General features: G+C 40.8%; 1 protein-coding gene across 1 annotated transcript in view; it reads left to right on the top strand.

Annotated features, from left to right (window-relative positions):
- LOC133952820 (CUB and sushi domain-containing protein 1-like) overlaps positions 1 to 21,831 on the top strand; it is a 284,080-nt gene that overhangs the window by 146,518 nt on the left and 115,731 nt on the right. Inside the window, exons 12-21 of the mRNA XM_062386890.1 lie at positions 4,325 to 4,507; positions 4,651 to 4,836; positions 9,197 to 9,337; positions 12,663 to 12,784; positions 12,871 to 12,943; positions 14,638 to 14,776; positions 15,678 to 15,865; positions 16,040 to 16,228; positions 20,877 to 20,993; positions 21,175 to 21,390. Coding sequence (XP_062242874.1) covers positions 4,325 to 4,507; positions 4,651 to 4,836; positions 9,197 to 9,337; positions 12,663 to 12,784; positions 12,871 to 12,943; positions 14,638 to 14,776; positions 15,678 to 15,865; positions 16,040 to 16,228; positions 20,877 to 20,993; positions 21,175 to 21,390 — 1,554 coding nt within the window. The remainder of the gene's footprint in view (positions 1 to 4,324; positions 4,508 to 4,650; positions 4,837 to 9,196; positions 9,338 to 12,662; positions 12,785 to 12,870; positions 12,944 to 14,637; positions 14,777 to 15,677; positions 15,866 to 16,039; positions 16,229 to 20,876; positions 20,994 to 21,174; positions 21,391 to 21,831) is intronic.

The following is a 21,831-nucleotide window of genomic DNA, read 5'->3' as shown; positions in this document are numbered from 1 at the left end:
GGCTTCCCTTACAATGAACACAACAACTTCCAATACAACTTCTCAGTCACGCTTGTCTTTGCCTGTGTCAGAAACACACAAAGAGATACACACAGATAGAGACGCACACACAGACTTACTGTACACCCTCACATAATGGAGTGTGAAAGTCATGGCATTGCTGACGAGGGGATTCAATAGCAAACACAAGTGTTTATGTCTGCCCTTGTGGATACATGTGGGTGTGTGTGCGGCTGTGCATTACCACAAGGTAATAGATGAATTATGAGTCAATCAGTTGATCGTTTTGCTTGGTTATTTCTCATATTACGCCAAAGCTGACACTGATAGAGAGATAAAGACGATGACAGTGACAGTGAATGAAGGTGATAGTGGGAGATAGTGATGCTCGAACTATGTACTCATTGTTCTGAACAGTCCATTCAGTATATTTAGACATTTGATCACATGCTACATCTTACCATGTCAATGCAGCTCTTTAAATGGAATTGAACTGGTACTGAACTTAATGGATTTCACTAGAGACAAAGGTTGATACGTGTGGAGGGAGAAAGGTAATACAAGTAGAGGAAGAGAAAGAGAGAAAACAAGAAATTGACTTTTACAGAGACAAAATGACAAATTGAGTGAGAAGAAATGAACTTTGTATCAGAGACACCAAGGGAGTGTGAGAGCAGAGGAGATATTGAACTGTGCTCTTGATTTAGGTTTGGTTGATTCAGTGTTGTCCAGGGTCACACCTTATTTACTCATAGCTCCATATGTGAGTCGACCGGAGGTCTATTAATTCCTTCAGAAGTTGGACAAGTGTACCTAGGCAACTGGACTTGTTTGTGTTTCTTGAAGTCAATTCACCTCTTATCCAAGAGACTCCTTCAGTTCTGACTGACTAATGGGAGGTTTCAGGTATTTAACCTCTGTTAGTCTGTACCTGTGTTGACAGTCGTTATGTCAAAGGGACAGCTCGTTGAACCCAGTTGGTTGTCAGGGTCGTTGGGGTCCTCTGAATCAAGGCCAAAATACGCACATTTAGCCTGAGAAGATGTGGTTTGAGTGACAGAAGCCATCTTTGTCAACCTGGGAACCACCACGAGGTGGTTTGATACACACAGAGGTTAAATACCTGTAACCTCCCACTGGCCGGTGAGAACTAAAGGAGCCTCTTGGATGAGAGCTGAAACGTCTTCAAGAAACACAAGCAAGTGCAGCTGCCGACAAACACGTCTGAAGATACCAAGACCTGGAAGTTCTTGTTTTGCCAATTTAACACATCAGTAATGTTATTTTGCTAAAAAAAATTCAATTTTATTCCATTTCATTAATGTGGTAGTCTTGATTGTTAAAATTCATAGACCTAATCTAAAGATATATTGACAATAATATATTCTACATACAAATGTTTTAACCACAAATCTTTTTTGTCCTTATATTGCTTCAGCAGAATTTTCCACAAAATTGTGCAAAACTGACAAAATTTGCCTTTCTTCCATTGCTGTAGTTGCATCTTTATCTATTTGTCAGAGAAATTATTTTCCATTCGTTGAACCCTAGGGAATGGAGTCCACGTATGAAATGCAATTTCCGACATTAAACAAAACTGTGAGGAAATGAGGCATCGTTACTCCTCCAGAGTGCATACATTTTTGTCAAACTGAAGCACAGAGACATTTAATCTCCTTTTTTGTTGGGCTCATCATGAAGCTGCAATGGTTCTGATCTTGATCTTAGGGCTAAATTAGTTTTTTTCCATACTTACCATTTATCCTAACAAGAAAACATGTCTTTCTCTTCTTAACACCTTGGCCTGCCTCAGTTATCTGATATTATAAATGTCAAGGCGATGAGGGCAACTACAAAGTAAATCTAAGGAAGAAACGAGCCAACAAACAATCCATAATGACCTCTGGATGATCTTCCCCAGGGTAACAAACACACTGCCTGTGGTGTGTTTTGTGTGTGCGTCAGTGCATGTATATATGTGATGCTGTCACATTGTATAATATCACCACATCACACACTTTGATCAGTGTTACCCCTGATAGCTGTTAGCTTTTCTGCCCTGCCGGAAAACCCCACACTTGCGTTTGCAATTGAAGCTTTCAGGGAAAAGCTGCTGCCAGGTTTTCAGGCTGATTGCAACTGGCTGTGAAAAGTATGATGATGTAAATGATGCATTTATTTTATAACTCATCAAAGGGGAGAAAATCAGCATCGAATGACTTAAGATACTTTTCCTGTGGTTTGCAGTGTCAACGTGATGGTGTCACTGTGTAAAGCATGCGCATCTTTACACCATCCTTGCGTTGCTACAGTTTTAAGTAATTTATGTTCAGTTCACTGTGTTGTAGCAGAAGTTGACCTGGATATGAAAACAATAAGAATACGTAAATGTTGTGAAAAGAGTAGTTTGACCTCTGGTTGCTAACTTTTAGAAAAGTGTCCCTACGTTCTTCAATTTGCCACTCTTAACCATGTGATGATAACATCTATATCAGAGAAGTATGATGACTGTAAAATACTCCTTGTGATTGATGGTTGGCAGTCATACAAAGTTGATAGACTTTTTGGTTAATGGGCTGAAACACACTGCCAATGTCCCGAAGTATCCGTCAATGTATTCCTTCTGTCTTTAACTTTTGAATACATTAATTCTCCATATTTTTTTCAAATACAGAAAATATTTTGTCATGTAGATTTCTCTGTGCATTATGTAACTTTTAAGAAGGAAACGAAACAGAATCATAAAATATTGAACAATAAATCTTAAGTTAAACCCTTTAAACTTAGAAAGAAGGGCAGAAATGAATGATAGAAAAGAAGAAAGAGACACAACAAACTAAAAAAGACAAAAGAATGGGTGAGAGAGGCAGTTACCATAATGTCAGACTTACCAGGGGCTCAAGATCGCTGATATCCATCCTGACACTCGTCAGCTGTGTGACAGCTCGCTGTGGGCCACAAACACACACACACACACACACACACACACACACACACACACACACACACAGCTGCCAACTCATTGAGTATTATGTTCTTGTGGGTGTACTTACGTCCCAACAGATAGTAAAAGTGTAGAACACATGCACACACACGCACACACACTGCACAGCTCACCTTGAGATGTATTTGCCCACAGCGAATCCAGGAGCATGGTGGAGCATGTGTTACAAGATGACAGACGTCTGGTAGAATGTCAAATTTTAGGAGGGGAACGAGGGAAGAGCGGTGGATAAAAGCATACTCCCATTAAAGATGGAGGAGGATCAGGAAACGTGACAAAATGAGTGATTGCTGGCCAGTTTGGCAGAACTGCTCATGTGACGCTTATACTGATGAGGCATGGCATATTGATATTATATACAACGTCCAGTATTGATCAGATTGAGAGTTGAGTGACGCACATGGACAATTTGACAGGACGACTAATAAAGAGACAAAGAGACAAAGGACAGCCTCAACATATGTCAACATAGAACACAGTATAGCGTCACAACCATAAGAGTTGTTGTCCTAGATTTTTTCCACCTGCTGGTTCAACTAATAGGAATTGACATGGATCATTGGGTGCTTGTTTGCATCTACCTGTGCGCCTCCACTCGTTGTTTTGCCTTTCACAATTAAAGCTGAATTGCACTACAATTACCTTGATGACAATTAGCTGCGAGAGGAAGCACTGAAATTAATTTCTCAACGGCTTTAAATAACAGACAGTCTCCATGTTCACGTTTCCGCTGGGGCCGACAGCCATTTTACTGTTGCCGCGAGTCTTCCTTTTAAGACCTGACAGTTCTCGCCATTTGTCAAGCGGCTGACAGCGTAATGAGAACTGCTGCCAGCTCTCCATCAAAGGAAGTAGCTATTACATAAATTTTAACTACGGCCCCTCTCTTCTCCCATTGGGTCATCCCGGGCCCCAGCGGACCGAGCAGTCCACTGAGACCTGAGCCTTTTTTGTGTTCTGACAGAGGCGTCTGTTTGCAGGTGGTGGAGGCATTTAAAAAACGCACTAAATGAAACAGACACATATTAATCTCAGCAGTAACCATAATTGTCTCTACATGGAGTGTGTTTTCAAGTGGGCACTTTTGGTAGATTAGTGTCGTGACTAATATGCAAAATTGGCGACATGAGATTCTGAGCATTACTTTAAACACCACATTGTTTAGATGCAGGGATTATCTAAAGATGATTGTATGCAGGTAATTGCCTTTTAAGCCGCCTCAAGAGCAAAAGCAGACAACCTCCCTATCTGAGTGTCAGCAGGTCACATGTCGATATTGATTATCTGCATCAAAACATGGCTCCCTGTGTCGTGTTACAGAGATAGAGCGGGGAGGCTGCGGTGATCCCGGGGTGCCGGGATTCGGTCGGCGCAGCGGTGATCGCTTTCAACACGGCGACGTTTTGACCTTCTTCTGCCAGTCAGCCTTCGAACTTGTGGGAGAAAGGACCATCACATGTCAGCACAATAACCAGTGGTCTGGGAACAAGCCCAGCTGTGTCTGTAAGTGGACTATCTTTTCCTGCAGTTTTTTATTTTATTTTTTAATAGCAAATTTGCTTTTCTGCTTGGACTCTTTCCCAATTGCCTATAAACTGAAGCGTGTTCCTTCCTGCCTTTCTTCCTGTGCTCCTTCCTCCCTGCAGTCTCATGTTTCTTCAACTTCACGGCTCCATCAGGGACCATACTGTCCCCAAACTACCCAGAGGAGTATGGGAACAACCTGAACTGTGTGTGGTTAATTATCTCCGAACCGGGAAGCCGCATTCATCTCCTCTTCTCGGACTTTGACCTGGAGCCACAGTTCGACTGGTTGGTGGTCAAAGATGAAGGTAATAAAATCTGTAAAAGTTTTTGAAGGTAAATACCTCCACTTTAATATAAACATGTTTGAAGAAGTCAGAAGTTTAGACCTCAGGGTGTGGAGAATCATATTGTTTGTAGCTGAACTACAAGCAAAACTGAACTCGATCCGAACCCGACAGCCATTCGAAGCTGATGTTTTCTGTGATCACAGGCAAGTGCAAGGTAAAAACATCTAGTAAATAGCACAAACCTGACCAGAACCAGAAACGCATTGCAATGGATGGCTGGATGATTGTCATGTTTTTTTGTATTATTACAGCTTTTGAATGATTTGTCACATCACAAAGTGCACAGGGGCGTCTGATCACTGCACTTATTGATTGGCCTTGTGTTTAATTGACTGGCTGTAAACCCTGCAGGAGAGTGTTTTGTGCGTGTGTTAAGTAGTGTTTTGAAAATTGCAGGGCAATCAGTGCTGTGGCTATGAGTAAACTAAAATTACAGTCATTTGAAAGTCTTGGCGAGAAATCACCGCTGTCACAGAAAGAAGGAGCAAAAACATTTTCTGTAACACACATGTTATTTTTTAAAGGTACATGGGTGTGATACTGACCATGGTATTTACCTCTGTATGCAAATACTACATGTAAATAGTGAGAGCCACAAGTGGGTTCAGTTACTGCAGTCTTGACAGTCTGTACGACTGAGGTGAATATATTGGTCAGGTGGCAGGTCCACCATGGTTTGTAAATAAATAGGTTGTCAAGGATCAGTGCTCACTAATGTGGCAGCCATTACATGGTTACTCATCAGAGTTTTGAACTATAAGAATGCACCTCATTTAAAACTGTGCTTCTCATAATCAAACGGAATATATGTATGAATTAATTTGAACTTGAAGACACTGAAATTCCCAACAGGCTGATGGATGAGGAAATCTGTTTAAAACTAACACAACACTTCATTGCGATAGTACTTTGACTATTGAGGGACTTCTTCTGAGTTGCCTGTTCATCATTAATAGTATATATTTATAGTTGATATTTTATTTCTCTCATGAGGCCAATGTGATGAACCAGTCTCTGCTAATAACCCTAGGAACATGAATGAATAGAAGATAGATGCTTCATTCCAATAGGAGATGGAATCTGCATCCCATTGCATTAAGAGGAACATTTATCCTGGCTTTCATGTGACCTTGATACTCATGACTTATCTTTCCATTTTTTATTTCTGGATGATAGAACAATGATATATAAATAAATTACAAGGAAAAGTAAAACGAGCATACGCATCCATAATGATTCTTCTTAGCTGGGAAGTACCAAAATCAAGTCTATAATCTATTAAAGCTTCAATACATGCTTTTTAATGGTCAACATTCACAATGGTTCACATAATCAGAAAGCCATTTTTGTCATCTAATATAAGAGGACATAGGGATAGTCTGTTACAAAAGTATTTTCTCTAAACCTCTTCTCTGAGATAAGACAACATCGGATCCTGTCGCTCCTTCAGCTATTGTTGCATTGATTCTCTTTCCACTTCCATTTGCCTTTGTCAATGCAGTAATGAATACATGAAAGATGTGTTAGGATGGTGAGGAACACAGTCTGGCACTTTGCAACTGAGTCACTCTGTAGCTTCATTGAGTCGCTAAGTGAGTTGGATCCAAAACTCCAAGTCAAGGAGGAAATGAGAAGAAAACTTTCTGTGGGAGTGTTGGGGAAGGATTTCACATACTGAGTTTTTTTTATTACTCAAGCGGTTGTGTAGTTCCTTTTCTGTCCCTCGCAGGGTTGACAGCTCTCACCGTTTGCATTGCATTGCATGGAGGAGTTTGAGTATTGCTTTCAATAGAGTGTCTGTACCTAACATGGAAATGAAAACGCACTGCAATGGATCACGCCGATTTCACACAATAAATTAACCAGCTCTTCATAAAACAGTCAGATCTCCCTTGTACAGAAGTCGAGAGTCTCGATCCTTTGTCTATTTTGACATGACATGAACAAATGTGCAAAGCACTATTTTCTCTGTGTGCGGATGAGTTACCAAGGGGCTGGCATTACAGATTGTTGACTGTCAGACTTTGACAAAGCCATGATTGTAGGTGCCAGAGGTGCGAGTGGGAACATCACTTAGAAGGAGTTGCTTGAATTTTTTGTTACGGTGGAGATCAATGAACATGACAGAGCACAAGAGGGGCAGAAATAAACACATCAAACATTTACTGCGCCTGAGACGACCCTTAGCGCTGAACCACGGGAAGTGCCAGGTGGTAAACAGGACATAATGAATAATCACAGTGTGCCTGCTTCACCTACCCGTGCAAAACTGCAGGCGCTTTCTGATGAATCAGAGTTTTCCGCTGCAACATCAGTCTGGTGGACTCCTAGAGGGCAATCAACGGCAACGGGCTTTGTGTTGGTTCTGGCAGTGAACTGAAATGGTGCATGCCAATAGCCTATCAGCATCAGTTGACATTTCTAATCACCAATCACACAGGAAACAAATTTCCAATCATATTCAATCGAGACAATAGAGTGATCTTAATAATCCCACCAGCGCTCACTCTTACTCTTGATCATTATGGCAATACTGCCGCTGCGGGTTGCTGCTGCAGGTTAATCTGTTTATTTCTACCTGCTACAAACTGGTGTTACTGGCGCTTGATTTCTCCAACATCGACCTCAGCATCCTCCTGCTCTATCATCTATTACTGTATGAGGGGATGGCATATCTTTCCTTCTGCATTATGTTTAATTCATATCTCGCTGATATGGGCCTGCTGGGTTCTGTTCTGTGTAGCCCTTCAGGGTTTTATTGTGCTCCCCACTGAATGCGTCACTGCCGACTGGATCACTTGGGAGCGCCCTCAAGAGCAGCGTGTATTCTGCCAAACAAAAGTGTATAACCATTTGTCGCAGTAAATGGTCCTATGCTGTGACACAAATGCAGAAATGAAGTGATGCATAGTTACAGCTCGGCAGGCCGATTGGGAAGGTCTAATGGTGTCTGCGCCATGCAATTGGTATACGACTCGCATAGAGCAAAACTATAATGCCAGAACATACCTTTACATAGCAGCCAGGCTCAGCCATTCATTGTGATCATGTTCCCGCAAAGGAGACGATGGGTACTCAAAGGAAGTTGATGCTCCCAGCAATGATGACAGGATTGTCAGGGAATGCTGGGTTCAAATCACAATCAGCTACAATAGCGTTAATGACGTGGATATCATGATCCCCTGATTTCAGTCTCTTTGGGAATCACTTAAGTGCAGCATCTGTAGAAAAGAACACGCACTCTTGTTTTGTTGTGTGAGTCACTGATGTCTGTCTGGTTCGCTTTAACACCAGACTCTGGCAGGTCGGTCGCTGAATCACCGCCAAGACTCATGGAGGCTGTTATTGGGGCTAAAGGTGGCCCAGTGCTTTACTGAACAAGAGCCTGTATGTTCAGGTCACTGGTTGTTTATTCTGTCTGTTCAGGCAGAAACAATATCTGAGCCAAGTATCAGCAGGATGATCACATGTGAATTTAAGAGACATCACTGAGTAGTTATAATACAAATGATAAACAGAGTGTGTAACTATAATACAGAGGTACAAACAAAGTATATGCAAAGTACATTTATCAGTGGCTATGCAGATTGTGATTATACAGACACCATGAGATGAGTAAGAAAAATAGCATTTCCAAGATGCGGTCTTATCAAGAACTATGAGAGCACATTACCATTGCATTTAAAATTATCTCACTAGTTCTGGAAAATGTCTACACCCTCAAGAGAAGCAGTTTAACCTTCACTGGCCTAAAAAAAACATGCCACCTAAATTGGAGACAAATTTTTCAACAAAATGGAAAATAGTTGTCATTTAAACTTTCAAAGTGTAATGAAGTCTTCAAACACAGCGCCACAATGACATATAGCCTATCATATTAATAAAACATACAGTGTTTGATATGAAGGCACGTTTGAAACCTTACACCTGTTAACTTTTCCTAAATTAAATGGATTATCTTTCCATTTTGTTACTGACACGGTGAGAATGTTGAATAAAGTGAATTATATCGTTTTCTTTTCTTAAATCCCAAATGACTGACAGACAGGCAGGTAATGCACAAATGGGGCAGGGCTACTGACATTTTTCTGTGAAGCAGAAGAACTATTGAATAATCTCAAAGTAAATTCTAGGAATGTTTTCTGGCCTTAATAACATTTAATCCATCTCCTGAGGTCCCTTAGGGTGTTTTTTTTTTTTTCATCTTTACAGGAGTCCTTCACTTTCCAAGCCTGGCCTTAATGTTATGCAGATGAAATTAGATAAGCACCATTAAAAAGTGTCTCTAAGAGATTGTCTAAAATCTGTTCTATTTCAGGTCTGTCTGAGCCAACAACATTTGGAACGTTCTCAGGGAAAGATGTTCCATCGCAAATCGCCTCCAACGGACACATTATGAGACTGGAATTTCAGTCTGATCACTCTAATACGGGAAAAGGCTTCAATATCAGCTACACCAGTAAGTGCTTACCTATCTCCCTCTGTGTGTGTGTGTGTGTGTGTGTGTGTGTATATTCATGTTTGTATGTCTATTTATGTGTCTGTCATTAGATTTCCTGACATGTTAAGCCAGAATATGACCGATGCCACTGATTATGTTAAAGGTTATGTTTGTAAAAGATTTATTCTCTCTCATAGTGCATGAGAAACTGATTCATTGTTTTACACATTTTTTGAACTACAATCAGTGTATTACACATATCTCAGTGTCATAAATCTGTAATGTCATCGCAGCTTGAACTGAACAAGCATTCAGGCCTCCCTCATGGAAACCATCACGCCACTACTTTTGCAGTGTAAACCTTTTTCCTGATTCTGCCAGAACCGGACTAGTAATATAAATACAATATAAATTTAATTTTTATAATCATTTTACCAAGAGCATGTTATTACTGGGGAAAGTCAGGGCTATATGTTTAAAAACAGCAATTTGACAACATATGCTCTGTAAATACACAACAAAATGCCCATGTTCAGCAATGACTAACAACACACCAAACACAGGGACACACTGCAATGACAGTGACAGTGTTTCCAAGGGACATTTATAAAATGTTTCATACTTTTTCAATAAGATGAGCTGCCTACTTTAGTTCCTTATAAACCACAAAGCATTGAACAATACATGTTTCCTAGCCAGGTTGGTTGGTGACTTTCCTTTATTCCTGCTGTTATCCGGTCAAACATCAGCATTTCATCACAGTTGAGATAGTCCCAGAGCGGCTACCATGGAGGTTTGATGGAGGAAAATGTTCAGCAATCTAAAAATGACAGCAGTAAACATGACAGGCAGATTTTTGAGCTTCACTCTTCAGAGAGGGCCTCTTGTAAGACACAGCGGTCTGAAGCAGCATGTGATCACACAAAGATAAAGCTGAAAAATCTGTGTGTTTTTGTCACTTGTGCAATTGAACACGAAACACAAAATGTCTTGGAAGAGGTTTTCTTCACCAGGAAGCACTTCCTGTGTTATAACCACCGTAATAACCTGTAGCTTCTGGCTGAGGATTACATGCCGGTACGAGAAACCCAGCATGTAATCGAATGTGAATGCGTCTATTCATCATACATTATTGAAAGCTATGTTTATACTTCGATGTCTGATAGAGTAAACTGCTGACATATCTGCCCTGAGGTCTTATTCATGCTTTACCTGCAGCAGTTAAGCCTGTCCCATTGTCAGCTTTGAAACCCGACTGCTGCAGCCAGTGTATTTATCTCCTCTAAGCTGAACTAGTTCTGCATGACTGCCTCTGATTAATTCTCTTTGATTTCCATACGGTTTTGCACCATTTCACACGATACCTTCCAAAGTGACCTTGTCTCCGACTTGTCTTTGAGAGGCGAAATTTGACAAATGAAAATGCTCAATGTTTTCGTGCCACCTCAGCTGCACAGATTATTTAATAAAAAAAAAAAATCCTATCTCTGATCCCAACATACATTTCAAACCTAATACTAACACAAATGAATGTGACATTTTTTTTTTACTCAAACATATTTCTAAAGGTAATGTGCAAAAACAGAAATTTAATATTTATAGATACTCACCTGTTTCCTGGAAATATTATGCAGTGTTTTTTTTACTGTCAACAAACATTACACCAAAAAACACAACGCACTGTTGATTCTTAAAGATAGATAAATGTTTAACTGCATTAATTTGTTCTCGATGTCTGATCGCATAACTACTACACTGGGATTTAAGAAAGATCAGGCATCGTGGTGCTGTTTCAGTCATTTGGTCTATTAACATTTTAATGCATATATGAATATCAATGGGTGTTGCCGTGGGTATATCAGTATCTGTTTAGATGAATAATATCAGAAACTCAAATATGAACTTTGACACATCTGACTGTAATACATGCTATTAATTTATGACTTTTAAACTCGAGGTAAATCCACCCTTTGGGGTAGACAGGTTTATTATCGGTAGTTAAACTTTCATTATTAATGGTATACGGTTATATCCAGTGAACAGTACTTTCAGGACTCCAAACAGGAAACGGCCATATCACATCTGTTAGGTCTAAATGATTTGCAGAAACGGATGCTTCCTTTCCCTTTCACACCACAAGTAAAATTTGACCAGTACAGTTATTATTCTGCTCCAGCACTTCATGCATCCTGATGGACTGAGATGCTGCCGCAGTAGCCTCAGTGCAGCCGCAGCACAGTGCATGGCTGACCTGCTCGAAGCATAAAGCCTTTGCTGCGAACTTTGACTAAAACCCTTTTTACCCGATGTGGCTGCCAGTCCAAAACCTGCACTTTTACATAAAATGATCAATCTATCGCTGTCAAAGTTAGAGATTCTCTTTTTACCTCTCCTTCCAGTTCAACTGTTCCCTTCTTTTTTCCCTTTTCTCCAACCCATCATGCTGATTTCTGACTCTCACACAGTTCTCTGTTGTTTCCCTTTTTGATTCACAAACAACCTTGTCCTGCACTTTCCCTCCTCGGAGACCCTCACACCACACAGTCAAGTATTTTAAGACCCTCCCTAATGTCTTTGTCCCTTTGACTCTTGCCTCTGCTTTGTCACTTTGTGTGTTTTCTCATATATATGTATATATCTTTTATTCCTCCTAGTTTTTTTCACCACTTCTTATTATATCAGGGTTTTTGAATGTGTTCAAGGTGATTTCGAATGAATGCCTTTGGCTCTTCTATTCAGTATGTGCCACACGTGTATTTGAGAACATGCTCATGTGCGCAAATGTGTTTCCATCCATCAGCCCGGTAATACATGTGGGTATTCAAATGTTTATGTGTCTGCCTCACTCTCATTTTCTCTCTCTATCATTCTCTTTGCCTTCCTGTTCTCATTTCCTCTCCATCAGTAGCTAATCAACCTAAGACATGTCCAATCACTGGGTTTGAGCCCCGGTTGGTATCAGGTTAATCTCTGGAATGTGGATAATATAAGCTAAACATGACAGGGTGGAATCCACATGAAGATAATTCCATTCCCACATTTCCAAATCAGTGGATATGTCACATTCCCTGACAGTGATACAGTAATGTTTTTTTGTTGTCTTTTCTTTTCTCGTGCAGAACCACCTCTCAGGGAAAATTGTACCAATTAGTAAATACTCACATGTCTTTTGAAAAGCTCTTACAGAATATAAATATATATATATTGTAAACTGTAGGTATAACATATCACTTTGTCTGTGCTCATTCACTTGAGCACCAATTGGCCATTGTTTTGTATTTTATTTGATTCCATGTCACCTGGCTTTCATTTTCACTTTTGTCTCATTGTTCTCCCTCTGTAGCATTTGGGCAGAACGAATGTCACGACCCAGGCGTTCCTGTCAATGGTCAGAGGTATGGTGACCAATTCCAGCTCGGCAGCTCGGTGGCGTTTCGCTGTGATCAGGGATTCATTAGGACGCAGGTAATAATCAGATCCAAGTGCGAAGAAGCATGCACTGTAATATATGTGACTAATCTTTGCGTGCTATATTATTATCATTTCCCCAGGGATCAGATCAGGTCACCTGCATCATCCAGGAAGGAAATGTCATTTGGTCTGCGGCTGTACCTCGCTGTGAAGGTGAATATGAGCAGACGCACACACGCACACACAAACACACACTGTTCCATGACTTCAGTGGACATTACATTGACTGACTTCCTAGAGACTTACTCCAATTTTAAACATGTCCAACGTTTCTGCTTGTCTATTCCCAAACCTTAACCTAAACCTTTTTGTCCCCATAAGGAGGACAAGTCCCAAAGATGTGACTGTGTAAACAGATTTAGGTCCCCGCAACGTGACTCATACCTGGACAACACACACACAGAGAATGACGGTTTAAACTTTTTATGAGCAATGGGGAATCATTCAAAATATTTCACTTTCCAGACTGTAAGGTGACAAACATTCAAGCGTCTGGCTCTTGCTGTGCAGCTTTAGTGCGCTTACGCACCTTTGAAATCATATAAATTTCCTCTTGTAATTGCTTTAGCCTCCAGCCTCCCGACACTCATTCAGGATATTTGCATGCATCTTTCTCTCCCAACAATAATCTTAAATGAGACTGGCACAGGTTCTGCCGAAACTTGTTCAGTGAGACACATTCATTATGCGGAGATGTATCCATGGTGTGCAGATAAGCTGCGTTATAATGAAAGGACAGTGAGTGTGCCATTATTGCAACAATTCTTGAATGGGAACCACCGGCCTGTGAGTGTTGTTTTTTTGTGTGATTATATTGTCTAAATTACATAATCAAATGTTGCCTGTTAACAAATGGGATGGACAAGATCAAACTCAATAGAGTTGTCACATTATTAAATACGGAGTATACGAGCAAACATTATCCCTCTCAGTGGACAGCGGAGGACGAAGAGGTTTTATGTCCAGGATGACTTCAGCACAGTGCTTCAGTGTGCGTGAAGAGGTTTTTTCTTACTCAAAGTTTGCAGTTTAGAGCGCAATCAAAAGGGCGAAGGTATCAGCTACTTGAGAGCAGAAGAAGTGGGACGAGCATAAGCCACTGCAAATTATATATTGTAGACATCCAGGATATGGATCATGAACTTATGGCCTCATGAACAATGTTTCTGAAGGCTGTTGCTCTGCATGTTAACTTCATGACTCATCAGTAGATAGAGAACAGGAAACAGTGAAAACCAATGCTGAATAGAGTTATTCAGACGACAGATAGTTCTTGCATTTTAATGACCTTGATTGAGATTTAAAACATCTCAAATGTTGCTCTAAATCAGTGTCAAGATGTGCCAGCATCTGCCGCCCTCTGTTATTCGGGGGAAATGAGGAGCCGCTGTTTTGGCATCATTTGACTCATAAATATACTTGATTTCCTGTATAAATGATCACGCTTTAATTATTTTTCACCTTTTTCCAAACAAGACCAGCATAAAACTGTTTACTGTTGCACCAGGCTGGCACATTTTGGGAAGGTAAATGTTTATGCACGAAAATCTCGAAAACCCCGAAAGGATTAGACAGCTAAAATAAATTGAGCAGATGATGAATCTGTTAGCTCAATGAAATATGAGCATCATGTTCGTACCATAACACAGTTACAAGAAAAAATGATTAATTTCTTTCTCTCTCATGGTGTGTGCGTGTTTCTGTGTGTGTGCGCGTGTTTGTGTGTACGCATGTGCGTGTGTGTGTGTTTGTGTGTGTGTGTGTGTGTGTGTGTGTGTGTGCGTGCGTATGTGTGTGTGTGTGTGTGCGTGTGTATGTGTGTGTGTGTTTGTGTGTGCGCCCTGTAGCTCCATGTGGAGGCCATCTTACAGCTCCTACTGGTGTTCTGCTCTCTCCTGGTTGGCCTTCCTTTTATAAAGACTCTCTAAATTGCCAGTGGGTGATTGAAGCACAAACAGACCACGCTGTGAAGATCAACTTTGAAAGGTAAGTAACTTGGTTATGTAAATATGGAAAGATATTTTGTCTGGTTTCTTAAAGTTTTCCTCACGGTAATCATACAGAGTTGACGATAAAGTCACGGAGTCAGTTTATCTCCCACTTCTAAGTCAGATAGTGCATCATTTAGTTTGTCTTTCACAAGCATTATGAATTAGTTACAGTTTTAAATGCCGTTGGTGAGTTTCTGCCCCAGTAAATGATTCATGTTTTGTTTTTCTTTGCATATTTGTCCTGCAAATAAGCCAAGAACAGACACAGAGTGGCCTGACATTGCTTTAGATAAAATCTGTCTTCTCTGTTTGTAGATGCTGAGTTCATTTCACAGTCACGTGTGAAATTGGCTGCTAAATTGTCCAGTTAGCTATTCATATATCATCGTGATAAAATGCTTGTCCATTGTGTGTGAGTATGTCGGAACGATCTAAATCTGCCACTATCTGATGTTCTTGATGGAGATATTGATAAACAGGCCTCCAGGAACCAACTTCGATGCCACAACTGCACACAATGTCACAGTCAGTCTCCGAGACAGAGCATAGGCTCTCAAGAGAAAAGTGACACAGGGGGAAAACAAGTCAGTCGTTGAGCTAATTAGTTACACAAGATGGTCATGCATTGTTTTTTTTTTGCCAAGTGTATTCCTAGAAAGGTCAACAGTCTGTTCCTGTTCCTGCAATGAATTACTCCAACAAAATTTAAACTGCTGCATTTTCTGTTTGAATATCATTTGCTGCTTACTATAAAAAAAACGTTTGCTGTTAGTTTCATTAGTCTGCACCCTGAATATGTATGCCAGTCATATGAATGTAATTCTTTTGTATGTCTGGTTATTGTGCATGTTTGTGTGTGTGTGTTTGTGTGTGTGTGTGTGTGTGTGTGTGTCTAGATTTCAGACTGAGGTCAACTATGATACACTGGAGATCAGGGATGGCCCCTCCGCCTCCTCCCATCTGATTGGTGAATACCACGGCACTCAGGCACCTCATTTCCTGATATCCACGTCCAACTTCCTGTTCTTGTTGTTCACCACGGACAACAGCCGCTCGGCAGCGGGCTTCAGCATCAGATATGAAAGTAAGGCTGATTGACTGGATGATAGAAATGTTTAGTAGACGCACGCACACCGTATCTCTTACAGACGCTCAGAAGCACGAGTGTTTATTTCAGTGTCTCAGCTCGGTATAATTACACACAGACACACACCTCTTTGACAATGAGGTATTTGTGCTTGTGTGATGTGATTCTCAGGTGTGAAAATGGAGTTAGACTCTTGTCTCGATCCTGGCATCCCAGTCAATGGTGGTCGCCATGGCAGCACCTTTTCAATTGGCTCCCGCGTCTCATTTACATGTGACCTAGGCTACACACCAAGTGATCAGGAGCCAATTGTCTGTGAGCAGAATCATCAGTGGAGTCACGCTCTCCCCAGTTGTGACGGTAAGATTCTTCTATCCTCTCACTGTAGCCCTCTTGATATGAACCTGTCGTGTACTGAAGCCTTTTGCATCATACTCCAAAAATAATTTAAGAACTGATAGATATACGAAGGAAAAGAAATTCACAAGAATATGGGTGTTCTCATTTTCCTGTAAATCTCTGTCTAACAGAGAAGATGTTATTGATAAAAATGTAATATCTCTGTCAAGAGAAGAGAAAATGCCCTTGGTCTTCCTGAGGTACTTAAAATAAAACCAAGCTGAGAGGACATTTGTAAATACTTTTGTCAAAAGCAAGACTAAGTCTTATGCTTGGCCAATGAACTGACCTTGATCTAAATTTAATATTGGATGAATAAGCAGGGGCCTAGATTGATTATGTAATATTTTGAGATTACATTTTTTTACTGCATTGCATAATAAGAATCACCCATTGAAAAAAAATGAAACACTGATCCGACACTGAAGTGGTTTCGACCATGACTTCATCTTTTCTACAGTTTTCTTTACTGTACTTACTAGTGCCAGCTGACAGTGGGTCAGTGAACCCTGGACAGGTCTCAAGTAATACATTCACACTCACACCTATGGATAATTTAAAGTCACTACAGATCAGGTCTCAGGATCATTTAAAGGAAAGCCGTGCATGTACAGCGAAAAGTTCAAATCCCAACCCAAGCAGCAGTCATTTGGTCATGTTCCAACAAGCTTTTAATGAGGCTATAAAGCTTGCACTGCACCTATCACCAAATTATTGGTAAATCTCTCAATATACTTAATGCTCTAGTGCTGGCAAATCAATGTCAGTTTTAACAATACTTAAAACCTCTAATATAGGTATATTGATCTTTCACTCGAGGTTGCTGACTGAGATATTACATTGAGCTCTTAGCTAATTGTAAGACTGGTTTAAAGATTTGGGAGCCAAAGAAACAACACAGGGCGGATGGAGTAAAAAGGCACATTAACCAGCCATCGGGCAGGTATACATTTAATAGTAGGGAGAATCTGGCAAGGAGCGACCAGTACTGCAGCAGCGTCGGCTCATACATACCTGACAACAGTACTTCACAGTTACATTTGCATTGTACCCCCCCCCCCCAACACACACACACACACACACGCATTTCTAGTGGTACTGCTCCGTTTTGTTAGTTTAGTCTGAATCAGAGAGCTTTCAACAGAGATGCACAATCAAGGATGAAATGTGCTCTACGTCTACGTCTCTCACAAACACCTGGACCAAACTAGGTCTGGGTGCAGTGTGTGACGCACCTATGACGCTGATCTGTCGTGTCTCATGCATGTCTGTTGTTAACACAGGGGGTGCGTCAGCTGCTATGTGGGTTTCTGCTAAAACAACTGTACTTTCTCTATAGGCCTGTGTGCTCAACAAAACGCGTGCAGTGTTTACCACGTCATCACTAACTGCTTTCATCCATGCTAGGATATTAATGAGCCTAATAACTTGTTTTAGCTTCTTTTTTTTTTATCATGGTGTAACGGAGAGTCATAGTGTTAATTGTACACATAGTGTTAATTGTACACTTAGTGTTAATTGTACAATCAATTCCTCCACCCCAACCTAAGCCCTACTACAATGGCCAGAATGGGACTCCCAGCCTCAGTGAAATCCTGCTGTCAACAGGCTCTCCTGAAACAGACGCTCACTGGCCACTCTCAGGCCCTCGCTCAGCTCACTCTATCATGGGGGAGGAACACACAAGTGACTGATTTGAACTGCCGATTGAAAAGAATCCAATTTGAAAGCCAAAGTCAGGATGTCTCAACTTGGGAGTGAGTTCATACAGAGGCAATCTATCTCACCGTATCACTCATATAACATAAGCAGTTTTAAAACGGCCACTGTGGCATTTTCAATTTGCAGCCAGCCACGCAATCTTGCCAGACAGCTGTCACATCTCAAGACTCGCTTTATTTCCTGAAACAGTTTGAATATCTCAACTAAGATTTTTATATGTCATGGTTTGCTTTAAGAGAGCATCATACGCCTGGAATTTGTCTAGACTAACTTTTAGATTAATTCATTCATGTCTTTGCCTATTCTGTTACTTTGCCCTTTTTTTGAAACAATTTCACATATCAAGTTCACCTCATATTCATGTTGTTGAACGGTAGGCGGATACCAGAACAAAAGCACGTCTTGGATAACTAACATCCGCTCAAAAAAGAGAGAAAATCAGAGTTGAAAAAGAAACTCCCACGGCCAGGCTTAGAGCAACGTGCACCCACACATGCACAAATTAGCGCCCCCATGAATCACATCAGATGCAAGGTCAACAATATCAATAAGATAATATCTGTCTCTGTCACCACACACTTTGGATTACAGACTGACAGTTGTGCATCTGAAAGAAGAAAACAAAGCGATGTGTGCTGCAGCTGCAGGCATGTAGAGACCATTCCCTCCCAGTATAATACCACAGCATCTGCTGGATCCGAACCACTCATCTTATTCCTGCAGGTCAGCTGAACAGATAATACACAACACTGCCAGCTCTTTGCTGTGTCAGGGAGGATATTGAAGGAGCACCGTGACATTTTAAAGCTTGCAGTGGGTGCCAAGACAACAACTTGTTAGAAGTATCCTCACAGTATCCCCTCTTAGTGAGAAAACCCATGACATCTTTAAAGGGGCAGGTAATTAAAGATTGAGAAAAGCATGGAGGCAGCAACAGGGAGGAGGAATGTTGCTAGAATCTGGTGTAATATCTTTCTCTGATTACCTCTCGTTCAGCATTCAGGCCCCTATCTGTGCTCTCCACACTGAAGACTTTGATTTGCTTAACATTATCTTATTAAAATCATGAATAGTCTTTCTTTCTATCTTTATCATTTAGTTTTACCTGATGACAGGCAGGGCCAAATCTACTTGGCACTGGTTCCCGCTACCTTGTAGCATAGACTGCTGCCTTTTAACTCCAACCTAATTCTAAACCTAACCCTGAAAGGAAGTATTAGCCCTACAATGGAACTGAGGACATGCTTACTTTCTCAAAATATATTTTCTCAATAAGGTTTATGCTCAGACAATACAACTGAATAAGCTGAGGAAACAGGAGGTGGAATATGTGTCACCATAAAGTCAAAATACAAACCTATCACCAAATGAGTCTTCACAGTGTTTATAGAGGGAATTATTTTGCATCAATACACAGTACACATATATATTTTCAAACCTTCACAATCAGACAGTAATGATATTAACAGTGAACATTACCGTCTGTGATTTGCTTTATGGAGAGAAGAACACTTTTTTATGTTCAAATCCTGAATTCTATCCTGAATAGTCTGTAACTCAACACAGTCACTCTTCCGCTCTTCATTTCGTCACTGCTGTTGTGGTTTGTCTTTCATGTGTCCTCGTGCCGTGTTCTTTATATCTAAAAGGAAAACTCTGGGAACTAATTGTGCGGACGGGCATTCTCCGGAGTTCATGGGTGAAGCGGCCTCTGTCTGGGGGGTGCAGGGGTTGGCATTGTTGCCTCACGGCAAGGAGGTTCTTTCTGTTGGGAGTTGCATATTATATATCCCCAAGCCTGCGTTGGGTTCCTCTGGTACTCTGGTGACCTGCTCAGGTTGTCACTCCCTGTCACCTGGGATTGACCCTCGAAATAACAAGTGTTATAACGAATGGAAGAGAAATCTTCCTCTGTCACATTTTTCTATCCCCTGATTTTTTTGCATTAACTCCAGCTCTGGCCTTCTGCCTTTATTTCTTGCTCTCTTGAGCCTTACGCAAACGCTGTATATGTAATCTTTTAGTAGGAAGGGAAGAATCTTAATTACATTCCATTTACTGCGTTTTTTGTTAATGAGTATCTATCTTTCACTTCCTGGTCAGCTGGTCAGGCCATTGAAACAATGTCAACATTGGGATGGGGTTTGGATCGTTGTTCATCATTACAAAAACAGTTACTTAAGATGATGACATCCATTTAGAACTAAGCCTGCGTTGCAGTTCATTGTTTAACCTTTTTTTACTAGAGCTGTAATTCTCAAGTATCATCCATCCTCCATCAGACTCGTCTCAATCATGGGTCAAGATGCACAGACGATTCACAGACCCCGGTATCAAATGCACAAGAAGGTAGCGTTCTTTACCCAAGCTGTTTTGGCTTCATTAGTGGATAGTGCAATAAGTTGTGATGCGTCGTCCATCTTTACATGCAGTGTGTGGGTCCAAAAAGCCAGAGGGTTGAAAATACACATGTGCACTGGGTTCATAAAGTTCAGGCAATGTTTAATGTGGTTTCCAGTCTGATACTAAGAACATGGAGGTGAGAAATGTGTCATTCAGTGGTGACCACTGTACTGAGGACATGGGTATCGAAGTTAAGGGGGAATTAGCCATGATTTTCTTGACGTCTTTGTGTTTCCTGCTAAATGTGAAGGATTTGTTCAGGCCGTCTCTCACAAATCACATTGTGACATGTCACAGGTGGAGAATCACAGGCTTTTAAACAAGGAAATGACTTCATCTTGTGAATAGAACAGAGCCAGCATTAATGTTATCTGGAACACCTGGGCCCTTTCTACTCTGACAAGTCAAAATGTCTGCTGTGAAAAAGAAATTTATTCTCCTTCCCTCTCTCCACTCTTCTTTATCTGTCACTTTTCTCCTCTAGCTCTTTGTGGAGGCTATGTTTATGGTAAAACGGGGACTATTCTGTCTCCCGGCTATCCTGACTTTTACCCTAACTCTCTGAACTGTACCTGGACTATAGAGGTGTCTCATGGGAAAGGTAAGAGCACACATACACAGACACTCACATTTTTGCCTTCGTCTGTTAAAAAAAAAAGTTTGGTAAACCAATCCTTTCTTGTGCTGTGTGTCTGTGCATCCACTCATGCATCCATCTTTCTACCCATCCCTCCATTCATCTGTCCATCTGTCCGTTCATTCATTCATTGGTGGACTTACAGGAGTCCATCTGGTTTTTCACACTTTCCATCTGGAGGAGAACCATGACTACCTGACCATTACAGAGGACGGCAATTTCTTTGTCCCAGTTGCTCGACTCACTGGCTCCGTGCTGCCCCCTAGTGTCAAAGCAGGACTCTTTGGGAACTTCAGTGCTCAGCTACGATTTATATCGGATTTTTCCATGAGCTACGAAGGATTTAATATTACTTTCTCAGGTAAGAGCCCTTGATCAGAAGTTGTGTTTTTCAAAATGGATTTGATGGACAATAAATAGGTCTTACTTTGTTTTCAAGAAAGGTTTATCCAAGAAAATATCATAAGCTTCAGGAAATAGTTGTTACACAGTTTCATTCATGTGAGCTAATATCGTAAAGTGAGGTAAGGCGTTTGAAGTTTGAAAGCTCACCAAACCGAAACAGAAATAGTCATCGTTAAATCAAATTTTATGCCTTTTAAGGCTGATTAACTTTATAATCATTGTCACAGATCTTACATAAAAAATAAAATGGTGATGCTTTACTCTTAGCCCCATTCGAGACTGTCTCAACCCCTGTCCACTTTAAAGAGGCACGTCTTTGTCTCATTGTGGTGTGCTGAGCTGTAATGGGCTCATTACTACTAATTTACACTTGAAAGCCAAGTCTGACAAATGATGC

The sequence above is a fragment of the Platichthys flesus genome, chromosome 1 (genome assembly GCF_949316205.1).
Source record: "Platichthys flesus chromosome 1, fPlaFle2.1, whole genome shotgun sequence".
NCBI classification, from domain to species: Eukaryota; Metazoa; Chordata; class Actinopteri; order Pleuronectiformes; family Pleuronectidae; genus Platichthys; species Platichthys flesus.
The sequence above is the reverse complement of the archived record's forward strand: the minus strand, read 5'-3'. Positions and strand labels throughout refer to the sequence as shown.